This window comes from Trematomus bernacchii, unplaced genomic scaffold (assembly GCF_902827165.1).
Source record: "Trematomus bernacchii unplaced genomic scaffold, fTreBer1.1, whole genome shotgun sequence".
Classification (NCBI taxonomy): Eukaryota; Metazoa; Chordata; class Actinopteri; order Perciformes; family Nototheniidae; genus Trematomus; species Trematomus bernacchii.
Genome location: NW_022987728.1, coordinates 1,013,136 through 1,035,368, shown reverse-complemented (window position 1 = coordinate 1,035,368; position 22,233 = coordinate 1,013,136). Strand labels below are relative to the sequence as shown.

General features: G+C 39.7%; 2 protein-coding genes across 2 annotated transcripts; one reads left to right on the top strand and one right to left on the bottom strand.

Annotated features, from left to right (window-relative positions):
- The first annotated feature begins 246 nt into the window (after nt 1–246).
- On the top strand, nt 247–11,709 carry zgc:92429 (uncharacterized protein LOC445063 homolog). Its single transcript, XM_034145533.1, has 11 exons — nt 247–480; nt 1,900–1,949; nt 2,060–2,116; nt 4,264–4,418; nt 4,748–4,851; nt 5,615–5,667; nt 6,492–6,562; nt 9,135–9,237; nt 9,897–10,016; nt 10,230–10,292; nt 10,824–11,709. The coding sequence occupies exons 1-11, from the start codon at nt 417–419 to the stop codon at nt 11,262–11,264; spliced, it is 1,281 nt and encodes a 426-aa protein (XP_034001424.1). The 5' UTR covers nt 247–416; the 3' UTR covers nt 11,265–11,709.
- A 1,725-nt stretch (nt 11,710–13,434) lies between these two features.
- Nucleotides 13,435–21,697, bottom strand: LOC117494602 (diacylglycerol kinase delta-like; the record flags this gene model as incomplete). The annotated part of the gene is given in 4 exon segments (XM_034145532.1): nt 13,435–16,954; nt 18,467–18,581; nt 18,921–19,034; nt 21,608–21,697. Coding segments are annotated over 4 exon segments (372 nt in total), but the record flags the coding sequence as incomplete, so codon positions are not given.
- Nucleotides 21,698–22,233: the final 536 nt, after the last annotated feature.

Below are 22,233 nucleotides of genomic sequence, written 5' to 3'. Positions count from 1 at the left end.
AATAGGTGACCTTTAAAGCCTTTGAATCTGTGAGTCTGCTTCTCCTGAGGAACCAGGCCTGTGATTGGTCCAGACTGGATCTGTCAGTCCTGTTGTGGCTTCTGTCGGCCACAGCTTGTGACAGCCCCCAGCCCCCGCCCCCCCCAAACTCCAGATAAGTTTTGACAGCTGTAAATTGAGCGAGGGGTGAGAGGAGGGAGCTGCTATTTTTAACTTTCATTCAGCCTAGAGAGAGAGAGAGAGAGAGAGAGAGAGAGAGACCCCCTCTTTCTTTCTGCTCTCTCCAGGAGAAGATCTGGACCTTTCCTTTCTGTCCTGAGAAACTTCTGGAAGTCCTCAAAGCATTAAGAGCAGGAGACAGGACAATAAGAGAGGATTTTAATCTGTGAAGACATCCCAGAATCCAACAGGCCAACATGGCTCTGCTCTGCTACAACAAAGGCTGCGGACTGAAGTATGACGGCGCCAAGAACAAAGAGGGTGAGACCCTGATTCACTTTAACTTTAACTTTAAGTCCAGTCCATTTTGTTTGAGGATTGGATTCATATTTAGGTGTTAAAGGGCATAAAAGCCTGAAATAAGTAGGTGTATAAGTGCCGGTGGTGAACAGATTTTCTTGGATTGTCCTTAAATGAGGTTCATTTTACACATATTTGTAACTTTTGGGCTAAAATAGAACATTCAAACCCTGTCACAGTTCAAGAATACACCACATGTGCAAGTTAAAAACATTATTATTTGAAACTAAGCATTTTCCCAAACCACCACTACCAATATTTTAGTCTAGGATTGGGTTTTTGTGTGCTTTTATTTTGAAATTATTACTTTTTTACCATTTGTATAGGTCTGAAATCACACAATGTTGTTAAAATTGTGGGTTTAAATTCGAAAAGTTGTTAAAGAAAACACAAAATACATGTGGGCACAGATCACTTTGAGTGTTAAACTCTCTCTTACAGACCCCAACAGGTGGACCAGATTTAGACTCGGGTTTGTTGCCAAGCCAGGATAAACTGAGTGTGTGACATCAAAAAAGATGCAACCTTATTGTAATAAATGGTGTGTGTGTGTGTGTGTGTGTGTGTGTGTGTGTGTGTGTGTGTGTGTGTGTGTGTGTGTGTGTGTGTGTGTGTGTGTGTGTGTGTGTGTGTGTGTGTGTGTGTGTGTGTGTGAGAGTGTGAGAGAGTGTGAGCATAGCTTGTACAGTGTAACAGGCCTTGTGTGTATGGAAGCACTACCAATATTTTAGGCGTTGACTGGGTTTTTGTGTGCTTTTACTTTGAAATAACACTTTTGGGAGCACATGTATAGGTTTGTGTATGTGCTAAATGACTCATTAATGCTAAAATGTGGGTTTAAATGTGTCAAAATGTTAAAGAAAACACCGAACACATGCAGTGGGAGTGAGCAGAGAAACTGACTTTAACAGAGCACAACAGGTGGAAAGGAAACCAGATTTAGGGTCTGGGTTTATTCGCCAAGCCCGAGACATCAACAAATATGTTACCTTATTGTAATATCTGCTGTGTGTGTGTGTGTGTGTGTGTGTGTGTGTGTGTGTGTGTGTGTGAGTCCAGTCCAGTATGTACAGTATAAGAGGCCATGTGTGTGTGTGGAAGCCTCAGAGCGTTTGTAGCTACCCTCTTCCTTTTATGGGGCGCTCCCTAGTGACCTCTGTGAACAGCTGACACACCCTGCTGAGTGTGTGTGTGTGTGTGTGTGTGTGTGTGTGTGTGTGTGTGTGTGTGTGTGTGTGTGTGTGTGTGTGTGTGTGTGTGTGTGTGTGTGTGTGTGTGTGTGTGTGTGTGTGTGTGTGTGTGTGTGTGTGTGTGTGTGTGTGTGTGTGTGTGTGTGTGTGTCTAAATACAGACTGACCCTTTTCCTTTTTCCTCCAATAGATTCCTGCGTCTTCCATCCAGGTGTTCCCATCTTCCACGACGCTCTGAAGGTAACACTCGAAAAAACAGACAAATAAACAACAACACTTTTGTTAAGCCTGATACAAACATAATTTGTTTGTTTGTTTGTTTGTTTGTTTGTTTGTTTGTCCTTCTGCAGGGATGGTCGTGCTGTAAGAAAAGGACGACAGACTTCTCTGAGTTCCTCGCCATTAAGGTAAACCAGCTCCGGGTCAAACACTCGCTAAATATAAATCCGATCAAACATCATATTTTAAAATAGTGGAGGAAATATTAAGAGACAAGAGGAAGTTAGTTTCCAAAGAACTTGATAAACTACTTGAGTATTTAATCTGTAAATCACCATTTTAATTAAATAATCAAACCTTGAAATGATTTTGAAAGGCTGCTATATGGATTCATAGTTAGTTTTAAGTGCTATTAGTTTAATTCATTTGTCAAAGACAGTGGCGAGCCGTGAGCTTTATACCTAGGCCCTCTGACCCCCACCAATTCCCTCGAAAAAAAGAAAAAAAAAAGAGTTATTACGTCACAGCGTATACTTCAGCGGAATATCAAAACAACGGCCCAGGGTGCAAAACGCATCAATGACAGCGACCCTCTACCACACAAAACAACACCTGGGAACCCAATTTGTGTTCTTTGACATTGAAAATGATATTGCATTGTGTTTGTTACTTTCGTTGCAGTTGTATGTCTTAAGTGTAATTTGGCATGCTTTTATTTTGAAGGCGAGTTCAAGCTGTTGACAGGAAGTTGTTGTTGCTATGGAAACAAGAACAGTTTCACAGCGGGCGGAACTTGTCATAAACTCCGCGATAATAAAACCCACCCATTTAGAGGGAAGATATGATTGGTCAATTGTACTGTCATGTGACATTACTCTCTCGTTCAGTTACTATAGCGGGCCCTCTGTGAATCGCAGAGAGGGCCAGACGAGCTTCTTTCATGTAACCCTTCACATTCAACAGAGACTGAACAGGCAGATTCGAAGGATTTATTTCTTTGGAAATGTTATTTCAAATACAATTAAATCAAGTTATTTTGGTAAAACTAATGAAAAATATAACAAAAATAATATTAAAAAAATATATATTTAAAAAAAATATATTATTTTTTAGAATATCTTAGGCCCTCACAGAGGGCCTACAGGGCCCTGACGGCTCGCCACTGGTCAAAGAAGACTCAAAGACACGTTTTTTAGATAATTCAAACTCTTTATTGTCATGGCGTAGTCATGTTAGATCTATCACGCGGGTTTGTAGTCAGAGTTTAGGGTCAACCTGAATAATAAAAAAAGGGATTTTAGTCGTTTTGTTGTGAGTTTCGTGACTAAATCAGCACCACATGTACCAGCTGCAACAATAAAGTGATGCTTACACATAAAGGCATAAACAATCGTGTGCAAACATTTGAGGTTTCACCCTTTAAGTGTAGATGCATATTCGGGAACTTTCAAAGAAAATGTCTTCAAACTATTGAAATGCTTTATATTCAGGCATAGTTAAGTTAGACCTAAAATCAAAACTCTGGCAACAACAATTAAGAAAGACAATGCCTCGATAAGAACTAGCTCTACCTTTTACCATCTGAAGTGATGCTTGCACATAAAATGCATCAATGTCTTGAAAAAAACTATCCAATTTAATTAAAGTTAAAAAAAGTTAAACATTAAAGGTGGGGTAGGTAAGTTTGAGAAACCGGCTCGAGACACACTTTTTGTTATATTCCATGGAATGCTCTTAACATCCCGATAGCAATGAATATCTGAAGTGCTTTGACAAAAATCCATAAATAAATATCATCTGTGGAAGCCGTAGTACTGTAAAAAGCACGACCAATCATCTGAGCCGGCCCGGCTAAAATAACTGGATGGCCTACCTGCCTGTCAGCCTTCCATCTGTGCACAAACTTATCTCGTGCCCTCATTGGTCATGTGCGCGTTCCTGTGTGTGTTGGAGGAGGGGCTCTGTAAGGAAGTGGCAGATTTTCTCCGGCTGTGTATTTTCAAATTCTAGCGCACTGGAGCCGGTTTCTCCAAAATTACCTACCCCACCTTTAAGTAAAAAAAAGTGCCCAGTATGATCAGGTACCTGACGACTGTTTTTATTTGGTAAAACCCTTTAGGTAAAGAACTACTTGTATGTATATATCAGTTATATATTGATTTAGTATGTATTGTAACTATAGGAACTGTTGCACTAGGGTAGCTAGCTACTGTAATGTTCCCCTTTGGAGGATTATAAATGATACAGTTACTTAAATTAACTTCCAATAAAAAGCTAAATGAACGTGTTTCAGATTCAGACTGAACTGAGGTGTTTGCTTTGTATTTACACGCAGGGTTGCACCCGCGGTCGCCATAGCAACGTGAAGCCCCAGGAGCCTCTGCTGCCGGAGGTTTCCTCAGAGAAAGGAGAGATGAAGCACAGCAGCTGCCAGGAGATCATCTACCAGGGACCCAAGTCTAAAGAGAAGCTGGAGAAGGAGCGGCCCAGGTGGGACACACACACACACACACACACAGACAGACAGACAGACAGACAGACAGACAGACAGACACCAGATATCACCTGGGAGAAATCATCTATTGCATTGGTCCTGTGCTGATGTGTCTGTGTGTGTCTCTGAACATGTGTTCCCTTTCTCAGCCATGTGTTAACGTGTTTTATTTTATGTGTGTGTGTGTGTGTGTATGTGTGTGTGTGTGTGTGTGTGTGTGTGTATGTGTGTGTGTGTGTGTATGTGTGTGTGTGTGTGTGTGTGTGTGTGTGTGTGTGTGTGTGTGTGTGTGTGTGTGTGTGTGTGTGTGTGTGTGTGTGTGCAGTTCAGACGAGGCCAGGTTGAAGCTGCCCCACCAAGTGTCTGCATCCCTGGCTCAGGCTCTGGAGAAACTGGACCTCAGCACCAAGGCCGAGTACCAGAAGAAAGGTAAGAGTGTGAGTGCGTGCGTGTGTGTGTGTGTGTGTGTGTGTGTGTGTGTGTGTGTGTGTGTGTGTGTGTGTGTGTGTGAGTGAGTGAGTGTGTGTTAATGGAAAGGCTTTCAGATGTAAAACAACCTTATTATTCCATCTATTTCTCCTATGTGTTGCTGGTCCATCTATTGCTTGTCCAAAGCAAGTATTGACAAACTCAGTGTACAGTATGTAAAACACAAAAAAAGCAAATTGCTGCAGCTGAAAAAACACTTTATATCCCCCCAACATTTTTTTTAAACTAATCAACTTCAGTCACATTACAGTTCACTTCATAAGAACATCATTTGTTTTGGCAGTGTGTGTGTGCATTAGTCTAAATGTATGCATTTATATAACAGTCCTCTGACTTGTTAGGGGTTATTATTCATAAGTGTGTATGATAACAGTGTTTTTTATATTTCTGATACATGCTTAGTTTCTGTTTTCTTATGCGTTAGTGTGTACGTTTATATATCTGTCAGCTCCTCAAGACATTTCTGTGTCCAATTGGGTTGAAAAGGCCTTAAACCAAATGTTGAAATCAACGTCAATATGACAAATAGAAATATGGATTTCAGAGAGAACCTTGAAACAAATGGATTTTGCATTTGACATGTGTCGAGATATTCTCCACTTGTTCTTTAGGAAAGTGAAACTTCAAGTGGAGTCTGATAAAAGGATATTTCTGCAGTGAGTGTTTCCTTATCTTTCCTCTCTTCTTGTCTTTCTCTTGTCAGAGAGTCAGACGGTGATGCCCGGGACGCGCTGCAAGAACGCAGGGTGTAAAACAGTGAGTGTGTATTCATTAGTTCTCCATTCATGTGTGTGTGTGTGTGTGTGTGTGGTGGCGACTTCTGTGGCCCGAAATAGTCGACTATCTCACATCAGCAAAAGCAGACAAATTCATCATCACACACGCACGCACGCACGCACGCACCCACACACACACACACTCACACACACACACACACACACACACACACACACACACACACACACACACACACACACACACACACACACACACACACACACACACACAGAAGCTACTCAGTCCTGTACTTGTGTTATAAAGCTTATTAAGAGCTCCATCTAGTGGACACAGTAGATAACAACATGTATGACCTTTTAATTAATTGTATCCCTTTTCTATCTTGTTCTTGCCTACTCTTTATTGTCCTATGTCTATAAAATAACCCCTGAAAATTATCAAATCTTAGGCGTAAATAGGCAACAATATGATCTTATGCTTGGAAAAAATGCATCATATTTAAGTGTAATCATCTTCAGGAAATCTTTCAAATAAAGGGACTCTTCCTGTGACCTTCTTTTTTGACCATTTCTGCTAAACGAATGACTCCCTTCAGGCTCCCGACCGTTATGTTGAGAAACCCTGCAGTCAAAGAAACAACACGCTTGACTGCTGACCTTAAGGTGTGACTGATGAGCCGAGGCGTGAGGAGAAACGGAAATCTGTTCCATGGTATTGATCATCTGCTTGTGTGTGTGGGTGTGGTGTGTGGTGTGTGTGTGTGTGTGTGTGTGTGTGTGTGTGTGTGTGTGTGTGTGTGTGTGTGTGTGTGTGTGTGTGTGTGTGTGTGTGTGTGTGTCCAGGCCTTTCAGGGCCCAGAGACCAACAAAGAGGTCTGCACCCACCATCCTGGAGTCCCTGTCTTCCACGAGGGGTAAGAAACACATCACATGTTTCCATATCTTTATTCCAGATATAAAAAAAAGCATTTTACACAATCCACTTTAACAAAATCTTAATTACAATCTTAACAATTAGAATGCTTTTGCAAAGAGGGAAACAAAACTGAGGGCCATGTAAGCAAAAAAAAGACGTTCAGGTGTATATCAGTATGTAGTGTCTCTACTTTAAAGAGTCCTCTCCTGCTGATGTTCAGGTGTATATCAGTATGTAGTGTCTCTACTTTAAAGAGTCCTCTCCTGCTGATGTTCAGGTGTATATCAGTATGTAGTGTCTCTACTTTAAAGAGTCCTCTCCTGCTGATGTTCAGGTGTATATCAGTATGTAGTGTCTCTACTTTAAAGAGTCCTCTCCTGCTGATGTTCAGGTGTATATCAGTATGTAGTGTCTCTACTTTAAAGAGTCCTCTCCTGCTGATGTTCAGGTGTATATCAGTATGTAGTGTCTCTACTTTAAAGAGTCCTCTCCTGCTGATGTTCAGGTGTATATCAGTATGTAGTGTCTCTACTTTAAAGAGTCCTCTCCTGATGATGTTCAGGTGTATATCAGTATGTAGTGTCTCTACTTTAAAGAGTCCTCTCCTGCTGATGTTCAGGTGTATATCAGTATGTAGTGTCTCTACTTTAAAGAGTCCTCTCCTGATGATGTTCAGGTGTATATCAGTATGTAGTGTCTCTACTTTAAAGAGTCCTCTCCTGCTGATGTTCAGGTGTATATCAGTATGTAGTGTCTCTACTTTAAAGAGTCCTCTCCTGCTGATGTTCAGGTGTATATCAGTATGTAGTGTCTCTACTTTAAAGAGTCCTCTCCTGCTGATGTTCAGGTGTATATCAGTATGTAGTGTCTCTACTTTAAAGAGTCCTCTCCTGCTGATGTTCAGGTGTATATCAGTATGTAGTGTCTCTACTTTAAAGAGTCCTCTCCTGCTGATGTTCAGGTGTATATCAGTATGTAGTGTCTCTACTTTAAAGAGTCCTCTCCTGCTGGTGTTCAGGTGTATATCAGTATGTAGTGTCTCTACTTTAAAGAGTCCTCTCCTGCTGATGTTCAGGTGTATATCAGTATGTAGTGTCTCTACTTTAAAGAGTCCTCTCCTGCTGATGTTCAGATGTATATCAGTATGTAGTGTCTCTACTTTAAAGAGTCCTCTCCTGCTGATGTTCAGGTGTATATCAGTATGTAGTGTCTCTACTTTAAAGAGTCCTCTCCTGCTGATGTTCAGGTGTATATCAGTATGTAGTGTCTCTACTTTAAAGAGTCCTCTCCTGCTGATGTTCAGGTGTATATCAGTATGTAGTGTCTCTACTTTAAAGAGTCCTCTCCTGCTGATGTTCAGGTGTATATCAGTATGTAGTGTCTCTACTTTAAAGAGTCCTCTCCTGCTGATGTTCAGGTGTATATCAGTATGTAGTGTCTCTACTTTAAAGAGTCCTCTCCTGCTGATGTTCAGGTGTATATCAGTATGTAGTGTCTCTACTTTAAAGAGTCCTCTCCTGCTGATGTTCAGGTGTATATCAGTATGTAGTGTCTCTACTTTAAAGAGTCCTCTCCTGCTGATGTTCAGGTGTATATCAGTATGTAGTGTCTCTACTTTAAAGAGTCCTCTCCTGCTGATGTTCAGGTGTATATCAGTATGTAGTGTCTCTACTTTAAAGAGTCCTCTCCTGCTGATGTTCAGGTGTATGTCAGTATGTAGTGTCTCTACTTTAAAGAGTCCTCTCCTGCTGATGTTCAGGTGTATATCAGTATGTAGTGTCTCTACTTTAAAGAGTCCTCTCCTGCTGATGTTCAGGTGTATATCAGTATGTAGTGTCTCTACTTTAAAGAGTCCTCTCCTGCTGATGTTCAGGTGTATATCAGTATGTAGTGTCTCTACTTTAAAGAGTCCTCTCCTGCTGATGTTCAGGTGTATATCAGTATGTAGTGTCTCTACATGTCTCCATGCTTTAATGTTCAAAAAGCTCTTTATGTTTCTCATACTGCCTGTGCTGCAGCACCTCTTTTCACCCTCTGTCTGAAACCAGAGCCCAGTCTGCTCTGATTGGTTAGCTGGCTAGCTCTGTTGTCATTGGTCAACCGCTCAGCGATGTCCCGCCCCTTAGCCTATCACGTACAATGTGTTGGAGCGCTAGCTAATAGAAGCGTGAGTGTTACAAAGTGATGATATTATGTTCAGGAAGTAAACAAAGGACTAGCAACTTGGGGATTTTAGCCTCTGCAGACCATTTACATGCACTAAAAACTATATAACACACTACAGGGAAGTGAAAACCCCAAAAAAGCATAATAGGGCCTCTTTAAAAACAAATCTGGGACATCAGTAGGAGACTTTAGAAGTAAAACAAGCTCCAACTGATTTTTTTATTACATAGTATTTCATCATTGCTTTTCAAAGAGCCATTTACATTGCACGTATCTCTTCATTTTCTCAGGTCAAACTGCTTCTTGTTGATTTGAATCATCACATAACTGTCAGTCAGCGTTGCTTTTGAATCCTGTTACTGTGACGATGTGTTTATGTTGTTGTTGTTGTTGTTGTTGTTTAGGTATAAGTACTGGAACTGCTGCTGCATAAGGACAATAGATTTCAATGCTTTCCTGGACCAGAAGGGCTGCTCCACAGGGGTCCACTGCTGGGTCCCCAAGCAGGTACACCCCCCGGGGGAAAACACATGACGGGCTGAACAAAAGGACATGGTTCACAGTAATAAGGACATTTAGCTGGAAAGGACAAAGCCAACAAAACAGCTGTAAAATCACCCTTTGTCATGTGAAGATTGGTGAGCACAGCTTGGCTTTTTTCTTCTGGAGCTTTCTATTTGGTCTGACAAAAACAAGCTTGAACAGGAGAAAAAACTTTCATTATTTATGATTCAAAGCTAAAACAAAGCAGTTTAAAGAAACAGCCTTATAGCTTTCTGAAGGCTTTAAATATTTACTTTTTGTTTAAGTGTTTCTGAGGGCTGTTGATTCAACTTCATGGTATTTTAGAAGTTGTCATTTGATGGTGAGGTTGAATTATAATGAAGAAACGTTGATATTAGTGGGCTCAAGCACATTTAAAGAAGTGAAAAGTAACTTAATATTGTTTAAAAAAACGGCTATAAGTCTCACGTTGTGAACCACAATGTCCCAGAATGCCAGATTGCAATAGTGCTCATTGAACACAGTCTCTTTTTGTAATGATGGTTTTTAACACATTTAAGTGGCATTGATTATTGATTTCTCCATGAGGAGTTCCTACTGATGCTCCAGTTCTTCTCAAAGCAACAATAATCTATTTTAAATGATATTGTGTGTGTTTGCAGGACAAGAAGAAGGTGGCGTGTCGGTACGACTGGCACCAGACCGGAGATAATGTCATCGTTACGATTTACGCAAAAAACGCAAACCCAAAGTTCAGCAGCATAGAAGCAAACCGGACTGTGGTGAGTTTTCACACATTGACTCAAATACTAAAGTACATGTTTGTAGTACTCTAGTCTATTTCTGTAGTACCATCTTAGAAGGAAAGATTGTATGAGCTGACTTAATCTGTAACCATTAAGTAATAAACCATACATTCATCTTTAAATACCGAAAATGCACTTTGTTGTTTTTGCTTATTTAATTTTTCCCGCTCTTTTTTCCCCCCTCTTTAGCTCTCATGTCAAATCCAGTTTGAGAACAATAAGATCTTCAAGAAAGACTTTCGCTTCTGGGGCGTGAGTATCTGATGACTGTCTGCAAACATCTGCCTCAGCTAATACACATATATGTTTTCAAGATGATTTACTTATTGGTGAAATACTATGACTTGATATATTTTTTTACCAAGACTTTTTATAACGACACACTATTATACTATGTCGTTTAAAAAAAAAAAAAAAGGTCATTTTTTCCGATATTTCCGACGTACATACGTATTATGTTGTTTTTTGCATATTTCCGACAGTTTATACTATGTCGTATTTTTTTTCTTTTTTCGACATACTATATATACTATGTCATTTCTTTCGGAAAAACTGCGACACACTATGTCGTTTTTTCTCAAACAAAGGAAGTCATTTTTTTCTGACCTTTTCGACATACTATATTGTGTTTTTCTACTTATGACTTACTTTACTATGACATTGTTTAACCTTTATATAATGAGAGTAGTTATCTTATTCCACAGACAAAGATTTTCAAGATTGAATACCTAGCAAAGTCTACTCAGTATCCTACATTAAAGTCTCTCCCCTCTTCCCTCCTAGGTGGTGAATGTGAAGCAGAGTTCAGTCAACATGGTCCCCTCCAAAGTGGAGGTGATCCTCCGTAAGGCCGACAAAGTGGCCTGGGGAAAACTAGAAGACCCAAACTACAAACCAGACCCAGAGCCCATTGACGACTCCTTCATCGAAACCACGGAGAACCAGGAGCAAAACTACGATATCGAAGACGACGACATCAGCGACTCGGACGAAGAGTGGGCCTACGACACGAAACAGAACCAAACACAGAAGGAGAAGGTCAAGGAGGAGCTGAAGAAGAACGAGGATGAAGAGATCCAAAACTTAAAGAGGAAGGAGGTGGAGGAGGAGATGAAGAAGGTGAGCGAGGAGAGGAAGAGGGCGGAGGAGGAGAAGAAGAAGCTGGAGGAGCAGAGGAGGCAGGAGGAGGGGGAAGGATACGAAGACATGCCAGAACTGGAGTAACTCTGCTGAAAAACAAAGAAATAATGAACATGAGATGTGTTGTGCATTAGCGGATAATTGAAACACATTTTTGTAATAAAGCAAATTAATTGTTCACTTTCTGATATCATGAGACTTTTGGGGGATACAGATCCAAGTGAAATGTACCACACCTGCTGTCTCGTAAAAAAAATAAGGCCCCTTATAATCTTTCACCTTCATTAAATTAATTCAGGGGTGATGGTCTTCCACAAATAATTGAATTACGTCTTTGGTTGACAAACACACTGGGTCCTTTTTCATTTTATACAGTATACGACATATACAAATAATAAATTGAAGGTTCTAACCTGGAAACAACTTCTAAAGTAAAGACTAGAACTTTAGGATGATTTTTGTTCAACTATGCCGTTTTTTTGGGGATATTTTTGACATACTATACTTTGTAGTTATTTTGCATATTTTCGAAATACTATACTTTGTGTTTTTTTGGCATATATTCGACATACTATATTGTTTTTTTGCATATTTTCGACATAAGTAATTTTTTGGGGGGAAAATGTCGACATACTATCCTGTTTTTTTGCTGTTGCCTGAAACCATTAAACATTGAAAAGTCATGGTATAGTGTGTTGGAAAAAAGGTAATAGCATGTAAAGAAAAACTAATTTTACAGTATGACAATCTTTTTTTACGTGTTTGTCTAAAGCAAACGAAACACCAGAGGAATGGAACAACAAGACTTGTTATCCAGCACACGTCCACCGTGTTTTAAGGAGAAAAATCAAGATTAATGATTCAGTTAACGGCCTAATGAGTCATTTGAGCATCCACTGCTGTAATTGGTTGTCTCTATAAACAAAACAGTTAGCCTTGAGCTTATGAGTCATGCTTAAATGTTATTTCCACGCATGGCTTTTATTAATATAAGCCTATTGTTTATATGCAAACACAACCTACTCATCAGCTTTACTACAGGCAAGAAATAGCAATGTTAGTTCTACAAAGATGGAGAATATAGCCTCAACACCTCACTACCTATCAAATAAAGTGCTTTAATAATCATTTAAAGACTGATTTATACTTGATGGTTAACAGAAGTCTTGCGGTGTACGTTTTAAATTCATAAAAGGGAGTGAAAGAAGATGCAGTAAGAAACCTTTGAGTACCGAAAATCGAGAAAAGCTATACAACATTTTACCTTTAGGCTCTTAGGGATAAGACGCTTTGACACTTTTGAAGCACACTAACACCTTGACTTGTATCTCCACCTGCAAGACAAATAAATACAACTAAAGCACAGCAGGTTCATGTGGAAGAGGAAAGAAAAAAATTAAATTCAAGCACTTCTTAACACCTGAAATGTGCAGAATATCATTGATTGACTTAGTTAAACTGTGTTGTGACCATACCTTTTAAGAGTTAAAGGTCACATATCATGCTATTTCTAGGCAATAGCATAGGTCTCAGATATATAAAAAATATATAAAAAAACATGTCTATGAAGTGTTTTGCTCAAAATACCAAACAGATCACCCATTCTAGCCATGCCTCATATCCCTCTATTTCACTTCCTGTTCCAAAAGTGCTGATTTTGGGTATAAACAGGTCTCTCTTGAGAATGACCATTTTTTTTAACTGAAAAAAATAATAAATAAGAGGGGGCGGAGCCTTAGCGGCTCATGCGGGACCTGGCAGACCGTCTAAAATGCTGCGGTGATGAAACACAAGTATTATTAGATCAAGGATTATTTCTGAAACAGTATGGAGCTCAAAGGCTTTCTCTCTTGCCGGTTATACCTCAAGGTGAGTTCCTTTTTATTTCCTGCTTCTTCACACACATGCTCTCCAGTACAGGTTAGCTCTGAGTGTTAGCGATGCTAATGTAAACACCGACCATATTACGTCCAAAACAGTCGGGCATTGTTTCCGATAGCAACGTTTCTGATAGGGCTGTGGGTCCGCATTTCAGATTTGACGTCATATCGGACGCAAATCTGGATCAAATCCGTTTTTAGAGATTTGGGTACGGAGGAAAAGAGAGAGGGTTTTATTTTCTGACGCTGCGTGAGTTCCCTGACACACCGGGGACACATATTTATGTATAAAAGACATCAAAAAGTGCATTTTGCACGATAGGTCCCCTTTAAAACATCATCATCATGGACACATTAACGCCAAAGGACACCAGTTTCACACTTCAATAAGTCATTTAATCTCCAAAGGGTTGCGCTGACTTTGTCTTTGTTACACACTGCACACGATAACACAATAAAACACCTCGCAACGTACAAGGTTCGTGCAACATCTAGTCCAGCGTTGCGCACACAGTCTCAATAGATCAATATGTAGGCTGTTCAGATCAGGGGTGCGTTCACAAATGTCGTCTATATGGAATACTGTTGCACAAACATGGTGGCGTGTTTGCAATCTGTGTTTTTTTTTCTTCAGTTTGTCAGCTCTGTTTAACTCCCTGGAAGAGTTTCAGTCAAAAATGACATTTTGCTGTATGAAAAAAATGAACATTAATTAAAAACAATGATGCTTTTTAAAGAAAAACTATGAAATCCTTGGTTAAAAGACCATGAAACGTAGGCAACACATTATTTTATCCCAAAAATGGTTAACACAAGTATGTGTTCCCAGAAGTGGACGCAATTTTGCTTCGTTTTCAGCACAAAAAATGCTCATGAAAGCATAAGTTAGACTTCCTACAATTTGAAAATTATACACAAAAAGTTACCCAAATGTTGGCTAAACAACTCAAAGCTGAGTATGACATTTCTTTTTGTGTAAACAATTCATTAATAGTCTGTAACTTCACAGGATAATTCAAAAAACTTTGGCTTGAAGTTAAAATAACCTTAATATTGGTGACATTTTTACAATTCTATTTCAATACCAATTGGTGTGACATTGGAAAGACATTTCAATGGCATTGGAATGACACATGTAATAACATTGGGAGATTCAAGCTGCTGTGGGAGTCATTTTACAACCACTATATATTTATCATTCTTTTTTACGTTTGGTTAGATATATTACATTGTATCAACACACTTTTGTCCGTATACATTTATCATAAATTAAAGATTTTCTCATGAAATCAATTAAAAAAACACTTGTAAACACTCAAAATCTTAAACACACACACGCACACATGCACACTAATGTCTTTTTTCCCCATTAAGTTTGCTTCTTCGTAAAGTGCAAGGCAAGATACAGTAAACTTTGAAATGTACGACATACAACAACGTTCGCATCTGAAGCTCACGCACTCTCACGCACACCTTGTATGTCTCATAACCCACTGAACTCGGTACAAACTTGGCACAACACCACTAAAGCCTCTAAGGTGTAGAGCGTAAAGCCGGCACACTATGGATACAGGAGCACAGTCCTACCAGAGCTGCACATCTACAACGCCTCACAGTAACCCTACTCAAGAGTTAGCATGGGTTAGTTTGATTAAAAAACATGTAAATAACTGAGAAATCAAGCACTAACCCTTTCTGTGAATGGGAAAATAATCCTTCACCAGTTTACAGCCTTGTTTGTTCATACATTTTAGGTCATTTACATTTTTGCTGTATTAAATAAAAGAATTATTCAAAATGATTCTCTGTCCAATCAGTATGGAGCTCCTTTCATGTAGCATTTAGCTTAGCTTATTAGTAAACTCTGGAAACAGCTAGCCTGATGCCATCAACGATAATGCAAATAGTTAAAAAGCTAATAATTACACACTTGTCTATAGTCTACTTTATGTGTGTATTTACATTCATAGTCAAATAAAACAACTGTTGAATAAGCAACTGGCTAACATATTGGACTCTTGCTGCTCATTTTAAATATGCTAGCTTCTAAAACGTTTGTTAGTACACACATTTTTCTAACAGCAGTTATTCAGTAGTTAATAAGGTACATTAAACATTTTGGGATTTACTGGAAGGTGTATTGTAGAATTGTGTCCAATAGTCTGCTAAGCTAATGTTAACTAAGCTACACTAAGCTAAGCTAAGCTAAGTTAAGGTAAGCTAAGCTACAATAAGCTAAACTACACTAAGCTAAGCTAGGCTAGGCTAAGCTAAGGTACTGGGTTGTCTTTACTGAGTGCACAGAGATGTATCTTCTGTTAAGACAGCAAATAATGAAAACAATCCTAAAATGTCTGACCATTCCTCCTGTAAAACCTGGGAAGGAGTCTCCTCTAAAGCCAAACAGCGGCAAATGAAACCAAGATCATACTATGTTATTGATATATATGACATCTTATTTGCTATATCCTGCTTAAAAAAAACCACGTGAGTGTGAATCAATACACTCTTGATGGTGGTTACAGTAAAGTATTGGCAGGGAATTAGGTTTGTTTTTCCCTCTGAAGAAGTGTTATGTAAAACCCATTTCATGTGGTGCGTCAAAATAAATATTCACGCTGCTGGCAAAACGAATATTAATGTCACTATTTTGAGGCAACTTCAGGCCAACACTGTGAGGCGAAGGAAGGCTAAGTATTCATGCAGGGACACAACAGCAGTAATTGTTTTTGATTATATGCACAAGGAGTTTGTCAAAAGGGGGAAGCAGCAAAGCCACAAATTGTTCCATTTTGAAAATAAGATATACAAAAAAATAGATAATATATTAATAATAATAATAATAGCTTTTAACCACAGACGAGGCAAAATCATTTTTTTTTTACATATACAATCAGGAGTATGGCAAAGTAGGAGAATTATACTGAGTCCTTGATGCTTCCTCCTCCTGTAAACACCTTTTCCATAAAATGGTCATTTCACCTGGTACTGGACTGGAAAATGTTCTTTTAAAAACCAATGTTTTGACACCCACATGAGTAACTTTGATAATCATATATTCATAAGGCTGATTTCCAGATGAAATGACTCATTAAAAGTAAGCCTCGGATCACACAAGTCAGACGACAGCCTATTAAGAACCACTTTAGAACCACAACAGCAGTTTGTAATACAAGTCCACACAAGTACATTCCTCAGTACATTTTTTGTTGCAACATTTAAGATATTCCCCAGTTCAGTAGACGATAAGGTTGAGATGTTTGTTCAGCTTGTTGCCGTTTTGAGTTCTCATGGCAGTAGCAACAAGAAATAAATACTCTTCGAAAGTCTCGAGATGAAATAATCAAACGCGAAGAAAACTATTCAAAGTTAGAGAGGAAAAGGAATTAGAAGATTGTAACAACTGATAGAAATAAAACAATATGGCTGCACTCGACATGCAAGGAGAGCACCACGTAAACACAATTCTTTGTCAACGAAAAAAACCAACGTATGTGAGAATCTTGAATCGCTTTCATTTCACGCCTCCCCTCGTCCGTAGTTTGATTTCCTGCTGGTCACGTGAATTCCAAACAAAACCAAAAGCTGAGCGCTGATTGGTGGAGCAATGCGACGCAAATCCAGGTTCCCCACAAATAAGAAAGAGAGGAAACAGAAGTCCTCCCTGCAGAGTGGAGGAGACAGAATCAGGGAGGAAGAAGCGTTAAAAGTTGGGAAGATGGTGTTCCTTTCCTTCCTCGCACCTCTAGTCAGGCCACTGGGTGTCGCAGTAAGAGGACAGGAGGACAGGAGGGTGCTCCTCACCCCTGGGTGTCACGTGTTAAGCACCTCTTGAAGGACTTCAGTTGCCCGAGGAGTCAGCTTCAACTGCCCCACCTTTGATTTCCCAATTTCCTGCAGGGGGGGGGGGAGAGAGGAATGTTAATGCTGAGCTGCTGCGAGTCAGGGCCGGACATTTTGAGGAAGAGAAGAATGACACCAAGATCATACTATGTTATTGAGATATATGACATCTTATTTGCTATATCCTGCTTGAAACACCATGTGAGTGTGAATCAATACACTCTTGATGTTGGTGTTGGCAGGGAGTCTTTTTCCCGCTAAGGAAGTGTTTATTCTGCATTATTACATGGCTTAGTTGAATACTCGATTCTGATTGGTCAATTTAGAACACGTGACACGTTGTTAATCCAGAACAGACAGACCGCTGTCAAGGACTTATTGACCGTTGTTAAGGACGCTCACATCTGCACAAACAAGTCCGGTGCATGCAGTTTGCTTTTCTAACTGACAAGACAAGAGCGACAAGAAAACAGCGGAGAAGTAACGGGGCAGAAACCCTCCTTTTTACGCAGCGGTCCAGACATAGACATCAAACGGCGACACATATTCAGTTGCCAGTTACTTTGGCATTAGGGCAGGGATATCTAGATACTTTCCAAGGTTTGACATCATGAATTGTGCTACTTTTAAAGCAAGCAACGATGTTTTCAAATCTGTAATCAAGGCAAGGCAAGGCAAGGCAAGTTTATTTATATAGCACCTTTCAACACAAGGCAATTCAAAGTGCTTTACAAAAATGGAAGACATTATGAAAATGGCATTTAAAATTAGTCATTAAAAAGAAAAGATAATAAAATAAACATTAAAATTAAACATTAAAATTAATCAAAAAGCTCCGCCTTCCTGCCGTTGCGTTGCTACGTTTTTTTTTGTTCAAACGGTAACAACGGACTATTTTCCTTAGCGGATGCATGTCAATTTAAATCAATACATACAACTATTTTTTAAATCAATAAAATCATTTTCTAAATCCATAAAAGCATTTCAATTAATAGTGGGAGTCATATCGTTACTTTGTTGAGAATGTGGCCGTGTAATAAGCGGGATAATGTGCAGCGACTTGGTCATTATGAAGAACACCTTCATGCTTCGCGTCGGGCGTCGGGCTCCTGATCTGCCTGTCGGTGTTCTTTTCCCCATAATGACCGCGTCGCTGCACATTATCCCTTACTTGTCTCAAACTCCCTCCCTAAGAGTAAAAAAAATTGTCTTTTTTGACAAGTGAGAACGAAGAGATGGCTGCTTTTTGCCATGGGTGAACACCAGGGTTTATCTAAAGACAGATTGTAAACTAGTAGTAGAAATCAAGACTGGGCATCGTTCAGATTTGTAACTTTGTAATCCCAAAAAAAGGCTGAGGAATGATTCCACCTGTGTCAGTGTGAAAGTAAAATGCCACAGAAAAGGCTTTAATATCTAACCGAAGACTGGTGAATGATATCTTTAGAGTCTGCTATATGTGCTGCATAACACATGTAGGAGTTTTTGACAGCTGTAACTCCAAGAGCCAATGTATTTGTGGGACTGAAGCTGTCAATTTAGAGCTCTGTTCTGGAGTCCTACCTGAGAGGGAGCTGTTGGACTTCTGCTTGTGGAGCTTCTCTCGGTCCTTCTTCACTTTGGGAATGATCTTCAGCTTCATGCTGCTGCTGCTCTTACTGCTGCCCCTCACCGAGTCCTACACACACAACAAACATCATTAGCTACAAGCAACAACAAGAGACATTTGTTTGGCTTATTGTCAGAAAGGGCAGATGGGCTGGGCTGCGACACACACACACACACACACACACACACACAACACACACACAACACACACACACAACACACACACACACACACACCACACACACACACACACACACACACACACACACACACACACACACACACACACACACACACACACACACACACACACACACACACACACACACACACACACACACACACACACACACACACACACACACACACACACACACACACACACACACACACACACACACACACACACCTCCTCGGAGCACTGCATTAAGGGACAGATCCAGTGGATGTCGTCCAGTTTGTGGAGCTCGGTGCTGAGGCTGTTCAGAGTCGACCGCAGCTCCTGTTCCTCGGGAGACTTCGACTGAGGAAGAGACAACAAAATGCATCAAGATTTCATTTCTATAAAATATGTATTACACGCATATTCATCGAACAATGTTCCTGATAAATCATCCTGTGTATGAGGCTCACTGGCAGAGAATGTAGGGGATTACCTTAGTCGTTGTTATTGTACGTGATTTCTAGTAATAATGTGATTTTCGTTTATGAGGATGGATGAAAATGCATAGCTTGCCATTTATTGAAAAATACTCTCCATCTGTTCGTCTGAAAATGCTAACATCTGCTCAAGACGATGTACATTTGACACCCGGCGTATATTATGCTAATTCACAGATTTGTCAACAGTAAACATATGTTAGCCTATAATTCTGTCAGCAGTTGAGGCGTAGCCAAATGTCGTTCAAATTGGTTTGTGATTTGCCTACTATGTTAATAATACTGGTTTATTTATCCGTCTCTCATCTTCATTCATTTGTCAGCGCTTCATCTCTCATCGCAAGAAGGGAAGACATATAGAATGATTACCTGAAGTTAAAGAGGCCCTATAGTTCACTTCAGTAACATGGTGACATCACTATGTAACACTATTGCTCTATTGGACATTAAAGCAAGGAGACATGTCACAGTAGAGACACTACATACTGATATACACCTGAACACCAGCAGGAGAGGACTCTTTAAAGTAGAGACACTACATACTGATATACACCTGAACATCAGCAGGAGAGGACTCTTTAAAGTAGAGACACTACATACTGATATACACCTGAACATCATCAGGAGAGGACTCTTTAAAGTAGAGACACTACATACTATATACACCTGAACATCAGCAGGAGAGGACTCTTTAAAGTAGAGACACTACATACTGAATATACACCTGAACCTCAGCAGGAGAGGACTCTTTAAAGTAGAGACACTACATACTGAATAACACCTGAACATCAGCAGGAGAGGACTCTTAAAGTAGAGACAACTACAATACTGATATACACCTGAAACATCAGCAGGAGAGGACTCTTTAAAGTAGAGACACTACATACTGATATACACCTGAACATCAGCAGGAGAGGACTCTTTAGAAGTAGAGACACTACATACTGATATACACCGGAACATCAAGCAGGAGAGGACTCTTTAAAGTAGAGACATCTACATACTGATATACACCTGAACATCAGCAGGAGAGGACTCTTTAAAGTAGAGACACTACATACTGATATACACCTGAACATCAACAGGAGAGGACTCTTTAAAGTAGAGACACTAACATACTGATATACACCTGAACATCAGCAGGAGAGGACTCTTTAAAGTAGAGACACTACATACTGATATACACCTGAACATCAACAGGAGAGGACTCTTTAAAAGTAGAGACCACTACATACTGATATACACCTGAACATCAGCAGGAGAGGACTCTTTAAAGTAGAGACACTACATACTGATATACAACCTGAACATCAGCAGGAGAGGACTCTTTAAAGTAGAGACACTACATACTGATATAACCTGAACATCAGCAGGAAGAGGACTCGTTAAAGAAAGTAGAGACCTACAATACTGTTATACACCTGAACATCAGCAGAGAGAGGACTCTTTAAAGTAGAGACAACTACATACTGATATACACCTGAACATCAGCAGGAGAGGACTCTTTAAAAGTAGAGACACTACATACTGATATACACCTGAACATCAGCAGGAGAGGACTCTTAAAGTAGAGACACTACATACTGATATACACCTGAACATCAGCAGGAGAGGACTCTTTAAAGTAGAGACAACTACATACTGATATACACCTGAACATCAGCAGGAGAGGACTCTTTAAAGTAGAGACCTACATACTGATATACACATGAACATCAGCAGGAGAGGACTCTTTAAAGTAGAGACACTACATACTGATATACCCCTGACAATCAGCAGGAGAGGACTCTTTAAAGTAGAGACACTACATACTGATATACACCTGGAACATCAGCAGGAGAGGACTCTTTAAAGTAGAGACACTACATACTGATATAACACATGAAACATCAGCAGGAGAGGACTCTTTAAAGTAGAGGACACTACATACTGATATACACCTGAACATCAGCAGGAGAGGACTCTTTAAAGTAGAGACACTACATACTGATATACACATGAACATCAGCAGGAGAGGACTCTTTAAAGTAGAGACACTACATACTGATATACACCTGAACATCAGCAGGAGAGGACTCTTTAAAGTAGAGACACTACATACTGATATACACCTGAACATGAGCAGGAGAAGACTCCTATTCAATGTCTCAGAATGACATGAGATAAAATAAGTGAAAGTCTGAAAATGTTATAAATATTGGAAGCAGATGAAAAGCAAAGCAGAGAGCAGATGATTTGTTTTCATGTCATGATTTTTGCAATGGTGCATTTTATTTGTTCTTCTGCACAAAGGGCTATTGTGAGTCGAGAGATAAATGTCCTTACGGGGTAAATTAGAGCAAACAAGACAATAAACAGACGGCAGAAACTGTAACGTGAGACGTGGAGCATTGAATGAAAGAGAGAGGAGAGCAGGATGAAAGTGAAGAGGCGTACCAGTAGTTTTCCATCCAGCAGCATCCTGGTCTCCTCCTGCAGGACTTTACTGCTGTTCACGATTTCCACCGCCGTGCTGCGACTCAGACACTGAAAATACAAATGAATTGCTTGATTTTTTATATATACTATAATATCAGAACACGCCATCTAAAATTCCTTTTATTATAGTGTAGTGGCCAAAATCCCAAAAAGTTTGTCTTGTAACTCGATACCTCAAAAGTTATTGTTCTACATGTAGAGCTTGGGGCTGGGAAGCAGTGTCAGACTCGCAGTCCACTGGACGTTTCGGTTGCTTTTCAACGTTTATTTCCAGCAAACATAAAACAAAAACAATATTTAACATAAACTTAAACAGCAGATCCTAATAATCTGTCTTTTACTAAACATAAGGTTGTGTCTGCGTGTCAATAACGGTATTGCTGCTGCCTGCTGCCCTCCCGTCACACACCGCACCTCCAACTTAAAGCTTTAGCCCCGCCCCCTTCACCTGAGCAAAGCCATTTTTTTATATTTTACACCACTTTCTGTTTTATTGATTTTACTTCAACAGGAAACCTTTTATTTAAGTGAAATGTATTATTTAAAATAAATTAAAAACCTGCAAGCTGTAATTAAAGTCTCTC

Coding starts and splice junctions, on each gene's coding strand:
- zgc:92429 (XM_034145533.1), top strand. CDS start 417: ATGGCTCTGCTCTGCTACAACAAAGGCTGCGGACTGAAGTATGACGGC. Junction 9,238..9,896: donor ACTGCTGGGTCCCCAAGCAG/GTACACCCCCCG, acceptor GTGTGTTTGCAG/GACAAGAAGAAGGTGGCGTG. Junction 10,293..10,823: donor AAGACTTTCGCTTCTGGGGC/GTGAGTATCTGA, acceptor CTTCCCTCCTAG/GTGGTGAATGTGAAGCAGAG.